The 21333-nt window shown below is 43.7% G+C and overlaps 2 protein-coding genes across 2 annotated transcripts in view; one reads left to right on the forward strand and one right to left on the reverse strand.

The window, feature by feature from the left end:
• Window positions 1-2828: 2828 nt before the first annotated feature.
• On the reverse strand, window positions 2829-6247 carry CCR10 (C-C motif chemokine receptor 10). The gene is made up of 2 exons (XM_025169030.1): window positions 6142-6247; window positions 2829-4046 (listed from the first exon to the last, which is right to left on the reverse strand). The coding sequence occupies exons 1-2, from the start codon at window positions 6178-6180 to the stop codon at window positions 2982-2984; spliced, it is 1104 nt and encodes a 367-aa protein (XP_025024798.1). The 5' UTR covers window positions 6181-6247; the 3' UTR covers window positions 2829-2981.
• An 8713-nt stretch (window positions 6248-14960) lies between these two features.
• The window catches only part of CNTNAP1 (contactin associated protein 1), a 49630-nt gene continuing 43257 nt past the window's right edge, over window positions 14961-21333 (forward strand). The window contains exons 1-3 of the mRNA XM_007431991.4: window positions 14961-15092; window positions 16889-16990; window positions 20641-20834. Coding sequence (XP_007432053.1) covers window positions 15017-15092; window positions 16889-16990; window positions 20641-20834 — 372 coding nt within the window. The 5' untranslated portion in view covers window positions 14961-15016. The remainder of the gene's footprint in view (window positions 15093-16888; window positions 16991-20640; window positions 20835-21333) is intronic.

The following is a 21333-nucleotide window of genomic DNA, read 5'->3' on the forward strand; positions in this document are numbered from 1 at the left end:
GGTTGATGATGGTCATGATGCTTGTCCTGCCTCTGCGGCATTTGCCTACAGCCACAGCCCAACATCGGGTAGAGTCAGAGAACAAATTAAATCTCCATATGACTCTCAGATCATGGCTTCCCAGACCTGCTTATACCATTTACACAACAACACTACACAACAAGGATCACATAATACCAAGAGAATGGAGAGAGTCCCCAGAGAGTACTCTGCAAACTCCACAGAGAAAGCAAATTATGACGAGGAACCTACATAGCTTGGCAGAAGGAGGAGTGAGCCCCTGCAAGAATCAGGCTTGTGGCTGATGCATGATTCCAGCACATTCTCTCAGGTATGCCTCATGAGCAGAATACCTGGATCCATTACCTGGTGTACTGAATAAGTTCCCTCCACTCCCCAAAAGCTCATCTGGCCAATCCCATCAGTGCTTTTGGTTGAGCTAAGCAATCCTACATGCCCAGAGAAGGGTTTAATTGTAGCAGCTAGTACCTTGTTCGTATGTATAAGTTATAAGGCCTCTTGGTGGTTGTGAGATTCTGGAAGAGTCCTTTAACCTTACCCTGTTTGTTGCCCTTGTTACTGATCCTTTCTTTTCTCTCATGGTATGATTACATAGAATAATGTCTTTGGCCCTAGCTCCTTGTGAACATCAGTATTGTTTGAACTGTAAGTAAAGGACATGTTTGCTTTTATGAAGTTGGTGTAATTCATTAAGAGGGGCAATTGGCTCAAGTAGGGAGGGAAAAAGAAGAGGAGAGAAATGAAGATAAAAAGCAGAACTGAGACTGAAACTGTCCAATCATTTCTATTCTTTACCATGACTTTTGCTGCCCAGAATAACTCATAACACCAACACTTTCACCTCACATGTAAGCCCCATTGATTAATATCCAAGAACGAAGCAACAATTACTAAAGACTGTATGGCAGGCAGCACAACTGGGCTTTTTTTGCACACGCTTGTCACTTTTCATTGTACAGGCTGTAACACAGTGGTCAAGGAAAGGGCCACTGGTCATGAGAGGAGACATTTCCTGCCTCCCCCCCCCCTCCCAAAATGAGCATGTTTACATGAACTGTGAGCAGAAGGTGCTGTGGCTTCTCAGTTTGCTGCTCCCTCTGCTCCCTGGCTGAATTCCACTGACTTTTGCGGGGGCCAGTCAGCTGGCAGTTTGTCTGTGTCTGTATGTTTATAAGCACAGTGAAAAGAGAAATCAAAACAGCAGATGCATACTGGTTCAGTTGGGCTCACAGCATTTCTGGGTGGGCTGTAGGACTTAATCTTCTCAGGTCCTTTTCTCTTCTCAGAAAGAATCCCATCTGCTTTGCAGCTGCTCCTAGATCTCGCCTTATTTTTCCAGAAATTGTATAGCTAACCATAAACTAACAATCTGGATTTGGAAGTCATACTGAGCCATGATTAGACAAGAACAACCCATGGTTTCAGACAGAGATATGTTGAAATATTTTAACTACCATGTGGGCCCTGATTTGGGTCTGTAAGCATCTATCCCAAGCAAACTAAGACACATTTCAGCCCAATGTTATATCCCAAGTTCAGCCAAAGCAAACAAAAACTGAAGTGTGGAAAAGGAGTGCCTACCATTGCCAACTAAAAAGAAATGTGGAGGAATGAAACCCTTTACTGATCACCCTATGGGTTAGGTAAGCTAAATATTTTTAATTAAAAGAAAAGATTTTATCTGTTAAAAGATAAAACTAAGGAGAACAAGCAAGACCATCAGAACCTAAGATGAACTGTGCTCCTTCTGACAGTCAAACACTAATCCCTTGGTGGCCATCAGATGCCCAAGCAAAGCCCACAGTCTGGACATGAGTACAGGAGTAGCCTCTTGCTCTGTTACCAGTAGCTACATAAAAAACAAGCTCATGGTAATATCAGAAATTATTAATGTATGCCAATAGCCTTATTCTCAATGAATTTGTGTGGTCACCTTGAAAAACTGTCCATAATTAACTATCATAGCACTTTTCTTTTCTCCATTCTGAAATTCCCATCATTCATGTTCTCTACTAACTTTTTGCAGAATATGCATAGCCCCTTGCCCATTTCTTTCCTCATCTAAAAAACCCTAAACATATAAACTTTCCTTCCTAAATCAACAATAGCAGGTGAGCTATTTTCAAGACACAGCATCAGAACACATACAAAGGGCTTAGCACTGCAGAGGGTCAGATGGTGGTACATACGAAACCATTAACCTACTACAGATGTTTATCAGATTAATTGCCCTTTAACAGTTCATACTAAAATGTGTTTAGAATTTAAACAGGATGTGTATAATTTAATTGCTAGACTGTACCACTGAGTAGCAATCTAAGTCATTTGAGTTCTGAGGAAGGGAATAATGGAATATGATCAATGGATGAGGATTAAGAGAAGACATATTTATTTGTTCATTTATTTGACAGTGTACAAAGAACTCCCACTTCTGTTTCTCCCCACAACAATCCCATGAGGTTGGTTTTAGAGAGTGGCTGGCCCAAAGTCACCCTGTGAATTTCCATTGATGGAGGCAGAACCAAGCCTGGGTCCAAGACCTAACTTCACTGTCTAATACATACTGTAGCTAGTGGAAGTTAGTCATCTCTCAGAAGCCTACTTCTGCCTTTGCCTCCTCAACAGACAGAATCTTCTTCCTCCTTTCTGGGTCCAGTGCTACCACCACAAGGCCCAAGCTACAGAAAACGCTCTCCAGTCCAGATCCAGGTTTGGGCAGGACCACTAACTGTCTTGATCATGGATTATTCCCATTCCACATATCAGACACACAGACCAAATAACCCTCCCAGTAGACAAGTAGTGGTAAATATAAAAAAGACAAGTTTTAGCATTATCCAAAGCTGAAGCTTTATTGTCAAAAGTTGTGGAGAACATGTGAAAGCTGCACACTTCCCTGAGTACAAAAGCCAGTCTTCCAACATTCCAGGACTCTTCTCAGGTGGGCAGTGCCCATGTTTTCATGGTGCTCCTGATAGTCCTTCCAGATGGGTAGTAAATGAAGTATGACGGCTGCTACACCTGGGTCTATTGTTATAGCGTGCCCAGTGCCCCAGGCAGCCAAACTCTCTGCTTAACCTTTGCAGGTCCTTACGGAACCTCACACCCAGGAAAGTATGAAGCACAGGATTTAGGCAGCAGCGAGCAAAGACCAAGCCACTGGTAATGAGGAGGGCAAGATCACGCTGAAGGCTTACTGTGCAGCTTGATGCCTGCTGGCCTATCAAGTCCGCTGCATCTAATAAGGCGAGTAGTGCGTAGGGGAGCTGCAAAACCAAAAACACCAAAACCAGGGCCAAAATGAGCCACAAGGCCTTGTGTGACTGGGTGTAAGGAGAGGACCGAAGAGTACGTATGATGGCTGCATAGCAGATTACCATGATGGTGAACGGTAGCACAAAGCCAAAGCCCACTTGCACTAAGCAAACAGTAGTTCTGACAACAGTCACCCTGCAGAGCTGATGGCCTTCGTAGTCCTCCACATGAGCATACATGACATTGGGCACTGCTAGAGCAGCTGAGAATAGCCACATCAGCCCTGAACTCAGCCTGCCCCAGAAACTGGCAGTGGGGCGCAGGCGGCGGGCAAGGGGTACCCACACTATGGCTATGTAGCGGTCCAGGGTGAGACCCATGAGGAAAAGAAAACCACTGTAAAAGGTCAGGGCATGAAAGCCTTGCAGGGCCTGGCATGCGGTCATGCCCAGGTACCAAGTGCCCATCATCCCAGCCACACCTACTGGTAGAGTCAAGAGTAGCAGCAAGTCCGAGATAGCTAGGTGTAAGAGGAGGATGTCGCCAAGGTACTGGACTCGATGGTAACGGGCACGAACCAGCAGCAGAATCCCATGGCCAAGGAAACCAAGAACACAGAACAGGACAACCATGACCGGGAGATAGATACGTGCCACTTTGCGGATAGCCTTCTTTTCACATAACTCTGGCAGGTCTGATGGGAACATCTCCGAGTCCCATTGATACCATTCTGTGCTGACTGGAGGCTCATTGGTCCAAGCAGCCTCTTCCTGCAAATAAGGATTAGAGTGAGGGAATAAATATCCCTGTGCTGCTCTTTAGTAGATTTCAAACAAAACATGGGTAGTGATTTATGAATTTTTAATGATGTCTGGCCCAGGCATTGGTATATCTTTCAGTTTATTGCCACTATTACACACTTTTTTTCCCCCTGTATAGGAATTCCCTAGAACACATGCTTAATTTCCAGCCTTAAACAATAGGTTCTCTTACCTCTGGAAAATGAACAAGACTTAATTTGAGCTAAAAACGATCAGGCTGCAGAATGTAAAGGGTAATTTTCAGACCAGGGTTTAATTCTGGTTTATGCAGAATGCCTGGCTCTTGTCACTTAGTAACTGTTGCTTGTTTTTTCCTCTTGTCTTGTAATGAATTCCTGTGCCTCAAAGCCTACAAACTATTTTAAAAAGGGTGAGTTGTTATCATAAAAAAATATTGCTTTAATATTGGTTTTGGATTTCTTTCCTCATGTCCCACACAGATATGTTTGCATTCTTTTATGACTGGGATTTAATTACAATGGTTGAATGAAAAGTAATGCCTCCAATGTTTTTAAGTTGCCAATAGCTGGCAATACTGATATACTAAAAGCTCTGACCTGTTCTTTAGCATCTGTACTTTCTGTTGCTGGGAAATTGCTGTGAGAAAAGGTTGTGCTGTTATTGTTCACTGTTGATGAGAAATGGAAGCCTGCAGTGGGTATTCATCAGTGCTCTTTAAGCAACGTGATTGAATTTTGTATTGCTAAATGAGGTTTGATTGCTCAATGCAGGTTGTTTATGGTGATGACTATGTTCATGTACTGTGCATTGCTGAGCCAAAAAATGTAAAGATAATGAACTTGGAACAGCTGATTTGTGGGATCAAGAGTGAAGTGGGTGACCTGTGACAGCAACCAACAAGTTTACATGAAAAGGGCTAATGATCTGATTAAGGACAATCGGAAGATCATTCAAATTCAAGAGTCAGACTTTGGCAGGAAAACTCAAGGCTCCAGTTTCTGGAATGGAGATGGTGTTACACATGGATTTCTTGAACCTGGCACCATTATCAACTCAGAGCGCTACACTGCAACATTCAAAACTTTAAAACAATTAATATGAAGAGTGCAGAAGCACAAGAAGAAAATTTTGCTGCAACATGACAATGCTAGGCCTCACATGTCATGAGCCATTCATGAGGCAATTGTGAAGTTGGAGTTGGATCTCACTGTCTTACCCATATGCCCTAAAGACCAGACTTGGTACCATGTCATTTCCACCTTTTCTCAAAATTGAAGGAATACCTTCATGGGTTTCTGTCTGACTCAAATGAAGAGGTGAAAAGGACTGTCTGGACCTGATTGAAGAGATAGTGTGGACTTCTTTTGTGATGGCTTTAAAAAGCTTGTCCATCATTGTTAGAAGTGCACAGCAAATGGTGATTTATGTGGAAAAGTAAATACAGGTAGCAAAAGCATTCATTTTGAGGATTATTTTCCTGTTTCATTTATTAAAATATCTCTTTTTAAACTCAACTTAAGGAGGTGGAAGCATTGTTTTTCATTCAACTCTTGTAGTTCTAAGAGCATGTGAATTTGGTGCAAACAGAGAACTAAAATGAAATACAACTTATAGTCCTTCCATACAAAGATCTTTTCCTTATTACCCTAATCTTCCGTTTCATCAGAATAAGGTAAAAGAAAGTATATTTTTAAACTGCAGCTTTTGAATACTTGGTCCAAAATCCTTGCTATCTACTACCAATCACACAGAGATCTATTCATAGATCCAGTTGTATCGTAATGCCCATTCCTTATAAGTTTAAATAATGACAGACACAAAAGTCAAATACAAAGAGTGGCAGCTATTTTTAAAATCACTGAAATCAGAAGGGATTGGTGAGCTCACACTTAACTCTGTTTGCTGCCAACAACTCAATGCAAAAACAGTTTGATGTGTCTGTGAGGCCTGAAATTCCCAAAAGTATATAAAATATTAATCTAACCTTCTCTTGCATTGTACTGAAGGCAAGCCCCTTGGAATTCCAAAGGGTGGCTTCAGAGTTTCCCCAGCAGTTCTTAATAACAAGTTTATTCCTACTTACTTGAAGCTGCTCGTTCATCATCAAATTGTTGTTCATCATTAGCTTGCTGTCTACAAATATTCTTTAAGACTTGTTATCGTCTTAAGTTATAAGTTGGCTATTCTGTTGAGTGATGTGGTTGATACTGAGAGGACAGTTCTCCTGTTTGATAGTGAAAGAGCCATGCTGCGTTATTCTTAGCTGAATTATTTGTAAATATGACATGGTGTTTATGAACCATAGATGATAGAGGTAGTTTTGTCAAAGTATGATGAATAGCACAATGTTTAAAAGTTGACTGAGTGCAATCTTATACATAAGGTAATTCTGAAACAATGAGGTGGATTTTTTTTCAGGTCAGTTAATGTTGATATGATTTTTGAACTTGAAGGCATTTCATAAAAATGCTAGAAGTAAAGCAGAGTTAGAGAACCTGTGCTTCCCCAGTTAATATTATATTATAGTATAATATAGCATTATAGTATAACTGTGGAGTCCTTGGGGTTCTCTGAGCTTGGTTCAGCTTCTAGCACTGAAGATGTTACCTAGCCGGGTAATGAAACGTTTGCAAGAAAACAACCAAGCTCAGAGAACCCCAAGGACTCCACAGTTCAACCCTGAGCTACACATATTCTCTTCTATTGGTATTATAGTATAACTCCCACCAACCTGACCCCTGCCTATGCTAGTTGTTTTTGATGGGAGCTGGCATCAAACAAGATGTACAGGGCCACCATTTCAACCTCAGGCTATAAATACCAGATTTACAGAGGCTACTGCTCTGAAACAGGTACTGTTTCACAACCATCACAATTCTTTCTACAGTTCTTTCATGTTTTCCCAAAACAGCACTGTTCATGCCCAGGAGATATTAGCATAGTCAAGGTTTGCCATTTCATTTGTGACAATTGGGGGGACTGAACACAGTATTAGGGGGGATTAAAAGTAGATGTAAAGAAAAGATAATGGAGGAGCTGGACAAGGTTAAGAAAGGAAGGGAAACATGCAGTTTAATAGAGTGTAATAAAAATACCTCATTGTCTATCTAAAACCAGGAACAGAAGCAAGAGCAACCTATCACTGGAGAAATCAAATATTTTTTTAATATAGCTGGAATTCAGGTAAGTGCAACAATCCTTACATAACCTTTCTCCACCCTGAATATCTTCCTATCTTTGAGGCAGCACAATACAAAGCCAATATGGAACTTGAGTTAAGGTGACCACCATGAGGCATCACATTACTGGTTTAATCCTCAGATGTGGGTAGCCAGATTTTGTTGTTCAGTGGGGTTCAAACTCTCTGCCGGGAACTGAAGTCATGGAGCTTTGCACTTTAGATGACCATGTACAGGGCATTGAAGAGCTATCCAGGTCCTGCATGTCTGAAGATTCCCAGCAAGGATGAAACTGGTAACATGGGCCCTCTTGGTGGTCGGTATGACTGAAAACACAGAATATACACTGTGTAAAAAAAAGGGACCCCGCCCTCCAATTCCAGGTTATGTAAAACTCTGTACCTGGGAACACAACATAATATAGCAGCAGCAGCTCTCTGCTCTGAGAGTTTAAAGGGAGGTGGACTGTCTATACCATCCTGATAGAGAATAGGATTTGCCATCTCCACTGACAATCCCTACCCCAATTCTACTGCACCTGTTCTAAGTTACTGCCCAATGCTGTTGTCCTCTAGTGCAAAGGTGAATTTACTGAGTCATTTACTGAGCTATAGCTCCCAGAAGTCACAGGCAGCATAGCCAATGGTTAAGAATTCTGGGAGTTGCAGTTCAACAACATCTGGAGAGCCACAGGTTCCTCACCTCTAGTGTACAGCTGTAGAAGCCTTTGGATACATAAAGAGGGGGGAAAGCATTTAAACTTTCTTAGATCCCAAGAGACCTGGACAGTGTAATAACCCTCCTGCCTTAGGCTGGCTGGAGTGCTGCTTTTAGGAATGGGAGTGTACTGCAAGGTTTTATTGCTCATTCTGTTTGTTCTTACTGATAGTGAACTCAGGGGATTAAGTATATAGCCCAGGAGAAATGACAACTAAAAAGATATTCTGTAAGCTCCAAGCGGCACTATAACTCTTCTGCATTAAGCTATTGGGATCTGCAATATTTGTATATGTTGGGGATATTCATAGCATCCTTTGGTGGCAGATGTCTACTTGCTGTCTTTCTTAATTTGACCTAAATACAGAAAGCAGCTTATCTCAAGGCTAAATCTTGACTTTAGAATACAGTGATGAGCAGCAGGAAAGAGGTAACAATAATGAAGAAACACCACATGTTTTCCCAGCCCGCAGGGTAAGGGGGAACAAATGTGAAGCCTGTCTCTAAGATTTCATTTCCAATCTCTTCTAGTTTGTATGAACCAGGCATTAATGGTTTTTCAGTAAAATTAGAGATGTTAAAATCTCTCCATCAACAGATTAAAAAGGGGGTAGGGGAAGAGAACACAACTTTGTTCTTCATCTCAGCTGAAAAATCAATTTGGCTTAGTCTTAATACATTTTTGGATTTCAGCATGTATAATCCTTGGATATCTTCCCCTTTTTCTGGCTCCCTAAACACTCATTCCTGTTTGGCTTTATAAATGAAATCTTTTCTCCCTCATTTTTTGGAGAAGAAAAGGAGATGGGTGATGTTCCTGCATCTGTTTTCTACATTATCGAACAGAAAACCCCTAACTTGCTCCTGTGTTTAAAATTCCCTTGTTTTGAAGATGAGGAACAACACCCAACTGTCATGAAAACTAGATGATTTCGGTACAAGACAAAGACTCTTCTGCTTTACTGGGACCCCCTCCCAGGGCCGGATCCAGGGAAGTGGTGTGACAGAGGGTGCAGACTCTGTCACCCACTGACATGGATCAGGTACTGCAGAGGATCCAGGGGTGGGCGGGGCCTCCTGGTAAAACAGGAGAGGAGACCTTCTTTGGCTTTACTAGGAGTCCCCACCACCAATCAGGTTTTGACAGATTATCTTTGCTTTTGTCATTATCTGAATTTGCATTGTCTCCCAGCCCATGTAACCAAGAGCAGTTGGTGGATGCTCTTCCCACTGTCAGGGAAATCCACCAGTCACTGCACCTTTTCTTGCCCCATACATTAGTAAACTATTAAGACAATAGCACTCACTGGCTTCATTGTTGACGAGAACTACAGCCTGGCTATTGAAGACTGAGAAATCATATATGCTGACTTACTTTGTACCAATCTTTTGGGCTGGAGGACAGCAGCACATTAAAAGGATTATCTGTATGTGCTTCCGGGGGTGGGGGAGTGAGGGCGTAGGTAGTGCTGTGTACATGCATGGTTGTATTCATCATGAACGTCATGGTAGAATGGGAGGAAGGGATACTTTGGGTGACTGGGAAGATGTGGGGAAAGCATTGCAGGGTTCTTCTCTTTCTCCCCAGGGAGTTTTACTTGAGAAGGGGGACTTTTCCTTTCCAGCCCATATGGAAACAGTAGTCTATTGCTAATCAGTTTTGCTCAACTTCACCCCACGTTGATTCACCTGAACTACTGTATGTCAGGGAGGCATTGAAAGGAAAGATGGGGAACAGATCTGAAAATAGGAAACAAGCTGGCATTAATCTCAGGTACATTTTATACTGGAATCAGAAGGGTCGAGAGATGGAAAGTCTTCTGGAAATGCTCTTTGCCTGGGTTTACGCAGTGCACTAAGCCACAAGGTGATTTGAATTTGACAGTGTTTTATGTGAAGCCAGCCAACTATGGTCTGTAAATCAAGATTATAGTTTAGCATAGTATATAAACTCACCTACTATAGATTATTCAATAAGCAATGGTTATGGCTTAATGTGCTGCGTGAACTCACAGTATTTCCTGGTATGATTCCTATAACTTCAGTGACTTCAAAGCAGTTTAACATTGAATAAGTGAAGCACTACCCTTAGGTAATAGGAGCCCCAATACCAATCTTTTGAGCAAAGTTATTATTTTACTAACAACTCTTGGTTTCACCTTCTATCAACACCTGGAACTTTTTATTCTCACTTTCATCCTCAAGCTCCATCGGTCTCTAGCCCACGCACATCAGTGCACAGGGATCCTCAAAGTCACTTGGCAAGTGAACAAATAAAGTGAAGATACCATCCTTCAAGAAAGCTTATTTGCTGGCATTGATAATTCACTTAAAGGAAGTATGAGGGTTGTAATAGCTGACACATAACAATATGAACTTTGAATCAGCTACACCTGGGAGCAAGAAATAGGAGTAACTGATATGTTTCAGTTGCAGAAGAATAATTACTGAACTATTTTCTCTCTCTCTGCTCGAGGATATAGTTAGATAACTAGTCTAAGTCTACCACTTCTGGGCTGCAAAAATTAGATGAATGCTAGAAGAACGAGGAAGAGTGTAGTGATGTAACTTTAGAGAGAGAGGTTAAAATATAATTGTACTTATACCTACTGTGAAGAATATTGGAAGCCACTTCTTTATATACTTTTTCTTTCTTTTCTATTTTTCTTTAGCTTTTTGCCTTTTCTTACACTTTTTGCTTTCTTTTTGCTTTCTTTCTGTTTCCTTTTTCTTCCTTACTTTATATTAGTTTGTATTCATTTCTATCTTTTAAAAAAGTTTTAATAAAGATATATATATATATATATATATATATATATATATATATATATATATATATAAAGAAGAGAGCTCACATCTTGCTCTTGGGAAACATTATACTGTATCCCAGACATGTCTATTCAGAATTGGCCAAATAGGCCTTCTTGTCCTCCCATCTTTGTGCTTTGCTGCTGGGGTACTTGTTATAGGAAGAACCTGCAATGGGGCCATCCCTTTTTCTATTCACATCATCTCTGCTTCATTTGCCATCTTTTCCTGCATCAGCTCCAGCGTGAAGTCTTCCCTTGCAGCAATGTGTTTTTTCTCTGCTGGTCAAGCAGCACATTTGTGTTTCAAGTTGAGCTTCTGCAGCTCAGTCTCTGCCCTCCAGTACCTCTCACTTGCCAGCCTCCAAGCTCTCAGGCAACTGCAGCTGGATTTTGTCGACATTTTCTCCTTGGGTCAAACATTCTGATCTCTACGTCCTCTCCTCTTTAGGGCTGGCATTTGGTGTACTTTTATCTCCCCTTAGGAACATATACATGATTACCTCTCTAGCTCTGTTTGTCATTCATCAGAATTTGTGAAATAAAAACTGGCCATATATCTGGTTGTGATTCTTTGCTTTTCTCTTTTTCTCTTAAGTTTGAGAATAAGAGGGGAAAAAAACCTCCCAAAGTTTCTAACTTCAGATAAATTAATATCTGGTTCGAATACTTTTTCCCATTGTTTTTGCACTCATTCATTCAGTTAGTGTTTTCGCACTCATTCATTCAGTCTAATCCACCCCACCACTGTTGTCATGGAATGGGGCACGATGCAAGCATGGACATGATATAGTGCCTTGGACTCAATTCCCACTAGAGATCTCCAAAGCTGCTTCCCATGACATTGTTGCACTCTGCCCACAACTCCTGGGAAAAACAGTCTAGTATATGCTCTCACTAGCAACTTTACTCCAGAGAAGTCCTCTCTGAAACTGGTTTACCAGGAAGGAAGGAAGTGGCAATCCCCCTTCCCTCAGTAGCCTGATCTGGCAGGAAGGCATATGCCGAAGGCTAGATCCCGTCCCCAGAATCAGTACCATTGGTTTGTGAGAAATGTCAAGCTGTTATTGTAGGTAGCAAAGTCAAAAGCCTAGAAGAAAGTTGAAAAGGAAGAAGGGCTGAAGAACAGTTTTCTGAAGAAGCTGATCTCTGTCAGCTGTTTCCTCCAGCCCAGGATCTCATATAAGCAGCACACGCTCCAGAACAAATTTACATGACCAAGATCTCAATCCATAAAATAAAACCTAATCTATACTGTAACTATAATATAACCATAAGGCTATTAAAAAACAATAAAACGTTAAAATAATCTATACTGCAACTAGCTTCACTGAGCCTAGTATGCTGTTGAAATAATGAGCCCTGATGCTGCTGGCTGGTGCTTTGATCTTACTTGGCTAAGCTTCCAGCCAGCCTTGGGGAAAGGATATCAAATGCCTGAAAGATGATGGAGAGGGCCCTGCCTTCTCGCTTGACTGGCTTCTCTTTCCTTGCCCATCACCTCGATGGGCAAGTCATCCCTTTTCTTTAGCATGTTCTGTGTCTGAACCTTTTAAAATGGACTTTCCCCACATTTACTATATGCTCCCTTTATCATAAAGTCCAGGTTTGATTTACTGCATCATTTAGCCATCCTGCTTGCTTACAACTTAACTTCTATGCACTGGTACTTTCCCTTGGCCCTTTGGGATCCAATTTTCTTCCTCTGCAGGTTGGAGGAACAATGTGAACCCTAGGGTCAGTAACCGAGAAATAATACTTAATAATATAGATGTTTCAATTTGGTAACTAGCTTTTGGATATCTAACTTTATGTTGCAGGATACAATACTGTATACATCTGAAACTTGCTGATGTGCTGTTCTCTGCTTAAAATTAATTTACAAAGCCAGACAATAGCAAAAGCCAATTATAATTGCATCTTCTATCTACTACCCTTCCCAATAGTTTTTCTCAGCTAATTGGTATAATTTTATCTCACTCATATAGAGCAAGAGGTTGATCATTAAACATTAAGTGTTCAAGCCCCAATTCTTCAATCTGCAGGCAGAAAAGGTTGGTGAAAAGATCAAGGGAAAATATCAGTATGTCAGAGTCTAATAGTGGGTTCACATGTTGCACTATGCCATTATAGACTTTGGGTTTAGCTTGTAATGATATACACATCCACTGTGATTCACATTTTATGGTTTTACATGTTGTGTGATCCAAACTGAAGTTTATTCAATAAACCACATTTAAACAAAACATGGCTTAGCACAGTGTGTGAAACCAATCAAAGGCTGCAATTCCATATTGTCATAAATCCAATTCATTTCAGTGGGACTTACTTCTAAGTACATTTCTGGCTCAAGTTGAAAGTTGTTAGCATATGAATATGACTGGACTTCCATGACAACTGAACACTAGTCAACTTATTTTAGCCTAGCCTGTTGAATGAACCTGTGTATTTAGATGATGATTCATTGTGTTGTGTGAACCCAGAAAATTTGGTTAATTGAGCAGTTAAGTCAAGCCTACACAGCCAGATGACATTGTAGAACATCTTTATTGCTTACACGGTGTGCAAATTAACCTTTTTAACATGCCATTTTTTCCCTGTGTTTTCACACATCATTTTGTAACATAATTTACTTTTTTATCTGAAGGTATTTCAAGTTTAGAATATATCATCAAGATGAATTTGGAACAAATCCTACTCATTAAATTAAACCATTATCTGCTGCTCTGTTCTTATTCAGTGAAAGATAGCTTCTGCTTTTTCTGTCTGTAAAATGGAAAGAGTCACAAGGTATTTGTTGTGGATGAATAAGTAAGAGACTTTAAAATTGATAAAAATTAGAATGAGTTGGCCAGGGCTACTAGATTTCCATCATTATTGGAAACATATGAGACAGCATCTCCGGACGTATGAAGAATGTATTTCCTCATTAACATTGGCATCTTAAAAAGTAAGCATTAATGTGGCACACTCACATTACACTTTGGACCTTATTTTCATTATAAAGGATAAGACCTAGAATTCAATGGATAAGAAAAACACCAAAGGAATAGATTGAGTCGATTTCAATTGAATAACAAAGGCCTTGATTTACATATAAGGTGCTGTGATCACCCCATCTTCCTTTTTAGATATTTAAATATTTAATACTGTCCTCAGTCTTTAATACGAATAGGTACAGCTGAAAGAATCAATGAACCCCAACATAAGGTTTTCAAAATGTCCAGCTGGGATTAACAAGCTTTGTTAGCCTTTGAATTACCCTTCCAAGATAGGTTCCCTTTCCAGAGAGAAAAGAAGGCTTAAAAAACTAGGTCAGCAAAGCTCAGGCTATCCTACCCAAATAGGGCAAATCATTTCTTGCTAGATGCCTTGAGAACTGTCAGCATTGTTAGCCAGCATGGCTTTGGACAGTTATCTCAACACTTCTGGAGGACACCTTGCTGAACAGACCCAGAAATGTAGCTAATGAAGCCAGGGTGTGATTAGATTTGGGTTAAACTACTCACATCAGGTGGCATTACAGGGGATGTTCCATAGTTATGTTACCATTTTTAATGAAGTAATAATGAATTAAGTTGATCAGTGTCCATGAGCCAGTGGTGTAGTGGTTGAGGTGTTGGATTGGCACCAGGTTCTAATCCACCCACAGAAGTTCACCAGGTGATTTTGGGCCACTCTCATTCTCTCTCAGCCCAACCCACCTCATAGGGTTGATGATGTGGGACAAATGGGAGGCGGAAGCACCACATATACCACCTTGAACAACTCCCCGAAAGGCAGGAAACTTAATGAAGAGTTCTTTCCTAAGTAGAAGGTTTTCCCAGTTTTCCACATAACACTCTGGTGTCTTCCAGATACTGTACTGACTGGAATGATGGGAGTCAAAGTACAGTACGACTTATTTGGAGGGCGTTAAGCTGAACACCCTACACAATAGCTGGGAAAGTTTAATTTTGTGGAGAAAAACAGTACATTAAATAAATATTAGGACTAAGCCCGTAGAAATCGGTTGGAAGCTAGAGCTAACGAAGAGTGCCTCTAAGCCAGTGCAGAGGGCTCTTCTACCGTCATCTAGCACCAGCTTCTTCCCCGGGTACCCCTTGGTGGGTGTACGCAGGCGCACCACCGCAGCGGAGGCGCGCGTCTGATTGCTCCGGGCAGCAGGCGGCGGCTGGGAGAGCACACGTGGGCCGGCGGCCAGGCAGCCGGGCGTCGGAGAGCGCAGCGAGTCGGGCGGCGTTGCGGCTCCACCATGGGTGGCCGCCGGCAGTTTTTACTGCTACTCTTCGCGACTCTTCTGCATCTCCACAACTGCAGCTGGTTCAAGCGTGAGTGTCCCGGGACTGGGCACGTCTGTTTTTAGCTGCATTGCGGCGGCGGCACGGATCGGGCTGGGCGGGAAGGAAGAAATGTCGCGATGGGGAAGGGTGAGCCTGGGGCATCCCCCCCCCCGCGCAGGGGTGACTGCGGCGCATTTGGAGCAGGGCTGGGATGTGCCTTTGCACCAGCTTGGGGAGGGGAGGATGCTCCTTAGAGAGCTCGCTCCGCTGGGTTGCTGAAGGGACCCGAAATACGGTTGAGGCTCTGCTTGAAGAGCCAGGGCAGAAGAACGTCTGGATTTCCTCCCTTTTCTGCCAAAGAGTTACGCAAGGGGGCCCAGGACTTGGGGCGGGGAAGTGGGGGGAGGATTCCTAATTGCTGACCGGGTGGGGCTCAGGGCTGAGATTGATATATTCTGGTCAGCCGTTAGGAAACGCCTGGAGGCTTCTCCAGAATGCTGTCTCCTCATCTTGGCCTCTCCTCTGCTAATAGAAGCAAAAGGAAGGTGTGCCCCAATATCTCAGGGACGTTTGCAGGGGCCCGGGGTTAATATTAGTTTGCCCTCACCCTTCTTTTTTGCCTTGTCTCCAGGCCTTTCCCAGTGTGATGGCTGTCAAATGTGTGGGTCTGTAGTTCCCATAATCTGTGATAGTTATGGAGGGTGGTGCTTGTAGTGTTAGCTATAGTCCCAACATATCTTGGTTTGGGAAGGAGGGCTGTGGACCTTTTGTCGGTGTTGGTTACAGAGTCTCTTAAAACATTTCCTGGTAGGCCTCTTCTGGAGCACTGGTTGGCAGCTCCCCTTTTCCATCCCCTTCCCATTCCCCCAAGCTCTGCAAAATGGTAAGCATTTCTGGTCCATTTCTTCTGCATCCCTTTACCAAGTATCCTGTGTAGATACTTCTGTTGACTTTGCATCACTTCACTTTCAAGGAATTGGTTAGCAGAAGGAGAGCCCTGTTCCCTTTTTGCGGAAGAAGAAGACTCGATTCTACTCAGTTCAACTGAGGCTTGGGTTATATCTAGAGTGGGGGAGAAGGATTAGATGGCCACCTACATCTGCCCTTCATTTACTGCACATTTTGCACAAGCCCCCCAAGGGTGTCATTCTCCCATTATTCTGCTTTCCTCTATATGATGACAATTTGCTGCCTCCTTATTCTGGTGTCTCATAGATGGACAGGAGGGAGGGATGAGAAGGGACTTCCCCATTTTGCTCTCCAGCTGATACAGGCAGGAGCTGAGCCTGCAAGGGCGTGTCAGCCACTCTCTGCAGTGGGAGAGGGAGAGGAAAAACAACCTGGAGGAGAGGAGGGAGGGAGCGATGGACAGCACAGCTACTGAATAACCAAATGAAATTTCAGCCTGCTTGTTGTGTATGTGTCTTGTCACCATCACTGTCAGATGCAAACCCTTGCTTTTATGCCACATAGCTTTGGGTTTTTTCCACTGATTTCTACAAAAAGTGCTGTTTGGGGCATGCTTCACTCTGGGTCCTGTGGAAATCCATACACTAATGCAGGGTAACAAAGGGTTAAAAAGTAAAGTCTCCTTTGTGTTGAGCTTGACACCTGCTGACTTCATGGACATGCTCATGTAATTTTCTTAGCAGCAATATGGAAGTGCAGTCCACTGCCACCTTTTGAGGTTTTATTTATTTATTTTTTTACTTCTCAGTCTTGCCCACAGCCCTGGTATTCTTGGTTAGATCCAAATACTAACCAGCCCCAACCCAGGCAAGATCAGCCAGGTGCTGCCACCTGGCTTGGCCAGAATGATGACTTCTTCCCACTTTCCTCTGTAGGCCGCTGTGATTATGAATTGGTTGGGCCTCTCTATGTTTGGAATCTTGGTGCATCCTCTCAGTCCAGCATCTTCCGCGCTGCTACTTTTGCTCGGATTTATGGTAAGTTCAACATGAAGAGGCAGAATTTCTGCCCTCCTCCCAATTCTCTCTAGTTTAACATCGCTATAATATGCAACTAAATTACTTAATTCTGTGTTGCATATTTCAGAAAGCTCAAAAGAGTTTCACAAGCAAGCATGATGACAAAATCTGTCCCTTATATCTTCATGTATTTGCGAAAGTCAAAGATCCACCATCCAGCATCACCATAAGACAAAATTCTAGCTTCTTGTGATTGAGGGCTTCCCAAGAACAACTTCTTAGCAGTTGTTTCCTAGCTATTTCTGTTTAGCTTCTTTTGACAGTGGGAATAGCTAAACAAACCAGGAAACCTCCATCTCGGAATTTTATTTATTTATTTATTTATTTATTTATTTATTTATTTGGCTTGTATGCCGCCCATCTCCCCCACAGGTGACTCTGGGCGGCTCACAATAAAAAAGAAGAAATACAATTCTCTCCAAGATGGCTAAAAACTATAAATAATTTAAAAACATATTAAAAATACCCTAAAAAACCTCCTCTAATTTTGGCCCTATAAAAATCTGTAAGATGCTGGGGGGGGGGCAACCCAGCATCCCACCAGCCATCTCCACAGGTGCGGGCCCCCCTCTGGCCCCCAGGCCTTCTGGCAAAACCAGGATTTAATACCTTTCCTGAAGGCCACGAGGGAGGGGGCACACCAGACCTCAGGAGGCAGGATGTTCTATAGGGCGGGCGCTGCAGCAGAAAAGGCTCTCTGCCTAGACCCCACCAATTGAAATTCCCTGACCGGTGGGGTCTGCAACCTGCCCCTTCTGCTGGACCGAGTGGGACGGGCTGAAGTGACCAGGGCGAGGCGGTTCCTCAGATAGCCTGGTCCCGTGCCATGAAGGGCTTTAAAGGTGATGACCAACAACTTGAATTGGACCCGGAAACAAACTGGTAACCAATGCAGCTCGCGCAACAGCGGTGTTATATGTGCCCTCCTAGGGGCATTAAGAACTGTCCGTGCCGCCGCATTCTGCACCAGCTGTAGCTTCCGGATACACTTCAAGGGTAGCCCCATGTAGAGCGCATTACAGTAGTCCAACCCAGAGGTGACCAGGGCGTGAGTGACCGTGCGGAGGTCCCCCTGATCCAGGAAGGGGTGTAACTGCCGCGCGACACGAAGTCGTGCAAAGGCCCTCCTGGCCACGACTGCCACCTGCTCTTCGAGCAGGAGTCGTGAGTCCAGGAGAACCCCCAAATTACGCACCGGGTCTGTCTGGGGTAGTGCAACCCCGTCAAGAACCAAAGATGACAAAGTCCTAGATCTTGAGGCTCCCCGTATCCACAGCCACTCCGTCTTACCAGGGTTCAGCTGAAGCCTGTTGTCCCCCATCCAGGCCCCCACAGCCTCCAGGCACCGCGAAAGGGTAGTCACAGGATCACTTAAGGCACCTGGGATGGAGATGTATAGTTGGGTATCATCAGCATACTGATGATACCTCACTCCCTGGCGCCGGATGATCTCACCCAGCGGCTTCATGTAGATATTAAATAGGAGCGGTGAAAGCACTGACCCCTGTGGCACCCCACACAGTAGGGGCCGGGGGCTGGACCTCTCGCTCCCTATCAACACCGATTGGGTTCGGCCTTGGAGAAAGGAGCTGAACCAGCACAGCATTGTGCCACCCAACCCCAACTCCTGCAGCCGACCCAAAAGGATACCATGGTCGATGGTATCGAAAGCCGCCGAGAGGTCAAGAAGAGCAAGGATGGATGCACTACCCCCATCCCGCTCTCGCCAGAGATCATCTAAAAGTGTGACCAATGCTGTTTCTGTCCCATAACCAGGCCTGAATCCTGACTGATAGGGGTCCAGATAATCCGTTTCCTCCAGGATCCTCTGAAGCTGCCGTGGGACCACCTTTTCTACCACCTTCCCTAAAAAGGGGAGGTGGGAGACTGGACGAAAATTGTCCAGGAGGGTGGGGTCTAGCGACGGTTTCTTGAGGAGAGGGCGGACCAAAGCCTCTTTGAAAGGCTTCGGGAACACCCCCTCCTGCAAGGATGAATTAACCACCGCCAGGACCCACCCTAGGGTCACCTCCTTGGTGGATCTAACTAACCAGGAGGGACACGGATCTAAATCACAGGTGGTCACACTGACAGCCCCGAGGACCCTGTCCACTTCCTCAGGGACAACAGGATCAAACCGCTCCCAGATAACTGGGCAAGAATGCTCCCTGGGCAACTCTTCTGGACCTACTCCATGCTTGGCTTCCAACTGAGAACGGACCTGAGCAATTTTATCCATCAGGTGTTCAGCAAATTCCTCTGCACGACCCTGCAAGTAGTCCTCCGCCCCCCCTTTTCCCATGAGGGCCCGGGTGACCCTAAACAGGGCTGCAGGGCGACACTCTGAGGATGCAATAAGAGCGGAGAAATATTGACGTTTCGCCGCCCTTACCGCCACTAGGTAGACCTTAATAGCCGCTCTAACCTGTGTTCGGTCTGATTCGTCCCGAGTTTTCCACCAGCGGCGCTCTAGCCGTCTCTTAGCCCTTTTCAGCTCCCTCAATTCCTCCGTGAACCACAGGGAGTGCCAGGAGTGATGGGCCAAGAGAGGACGCACAGGCGCGATCCTATCCAAGGCCCCAGCCGCCTCCTTATTCCAGGCTTTCCTAAAGCTTTTTAGCATTATGTCTAGACTGAGATGTATGGCTGTTGTTCTCTTTTTTTTTTGTTTTGTGCCTTCAAGTCAGTGTTGACTCCTGGTGACTGCCTGGACAAGTCCCTGCAGTTTTCTTGGCAAGATTTCAGAAGTGGTTTGCCATTGTCTGCTTCTTAGGGCTTGAGAGAGCGACTGGCCCAAGGTCACCTAGCTTGCTTTGTGTCTAAGGCAGAATTCCCAGTCTTCTGGTTTCTAGCCTGGTGCCTTAACCATTACACCAAACTGGCTCTGTTCTCCTAGCAAGCCTGAATCGGAAGCCAAGAACAAATCGTCTCAAATCTGCCTTCTGGGGAGACTTATGAGGCAGGCATCTCAGTTTGGAATTAACGCTAAACAAACCATCAATAGAGGTTCTCTGGTTTGGTTAGTTGCTTTGCTTATAGCAGAGCAGTCAGGCAGCACATACCAGCATGCTTGATCAATTATTATATTGTGATTGCTTGCTATTGACCCAGAACCTCCAGACAACAACTGATTTGCTGTGTGGCCATGGCTCTTTGTACCTTTTCCAGAACCTGATGGAGTTAAGACAATGGTGCCTTTGACATCATTCGTTATGGATAATGATGACATTGGCACTTTACTATACACTATACTGCCAGAACACCTGGTAGAAATCCATGAAATCCAAACCTTTCACCACCCTCTGTCCTCTTTATGGACTGGACACAACTATCTGAGTTTTTTAGAGGAAAGGCAAGGTAATACATATTTTCATCTGGTCTCTCTCATACATTATTTGTGCTGCTAATCGGAAGCAGGATTTGGGATTTGCTCTGAGCTCTTCTAGGTAAGGGGATATTGTGTTGCTGAGTAATTCTCCAGAATGCACAAACTTACAGCAGAGAGGTGTGAGTGGCAGCATATACTGTATGTATCAGGAACATAGCTTCCTCTACTTCTATCCCTAGCTGTTTCCTCTATATCTTTCTCTTCATATTATTTGGTACAGGTGCTGGTGGTTGGTCCCCAGATCCCCAAGACAAGCATCCATGGCTCCAGATTGATCTGACAAAGAAAGCACATATAAAAACCATTGCCACTCAGGGGACCTTCAACACCTACAATTGGGTGACACGCTACATTGTCCTCTATGGCGATCATCCCAGCAATTGGAAGCCTTATTTCCAACAGGGGAGCAATTGGGTAAGAGAGAACCTGTGGCCTCTGCCCTCAGATGGGGAAAGGAGGTGTTAGCCTCCAGTGTAATTAGGCACTTCCATATATTCCTGCATAAATTGCATATATTCAGGAGTTTACTTGTTTCATGCTTCTACATCATCTGTTCCAAGCAGGGATGTTTTGGATTCAGGTGAATCCTGAATTGAACTGGATGCCTTCAGAGATATTCTGCAGCACTCTAGGGTAAAATGGTATTCCACCATGGTTGACTGAAAATGAATCTGGGCTTGACTGAGGCTTCAGGAGCAGTAACTCTGAGGAGCTTTGGTGGAGTGTGTTTGTGTCTTTTATACCGTTCTAATTTCCTATTCTTCCAGTAAATTCATATTCCAGCTTCTCAGTCCTTTTCTTAAAATCTTTCACATATTGTATCTTTCTTTTATTGTTGCTGTTGTCTGTCTGTTTTGTGTCTTAATTGTTTGGGAATGTCACTTCCCTGTCTTGTTTTGGCCCTAGGCTTGGA

This window comes from Python bivittatus, unplaced genomic scaffold (assembly GCF_059951505.1).
Source record: "Python bivittatus isolate LINGU-HERP-01145 unplaced genomic scaffold, Pbiv_v1 ctg000410_np1212, whole genome shotgun sequence".
NCBI lineage: Eukaryota > Metazoa > Chordata > Lepidosauria > Squamata > Pythonidae > Python > Python bivittatus.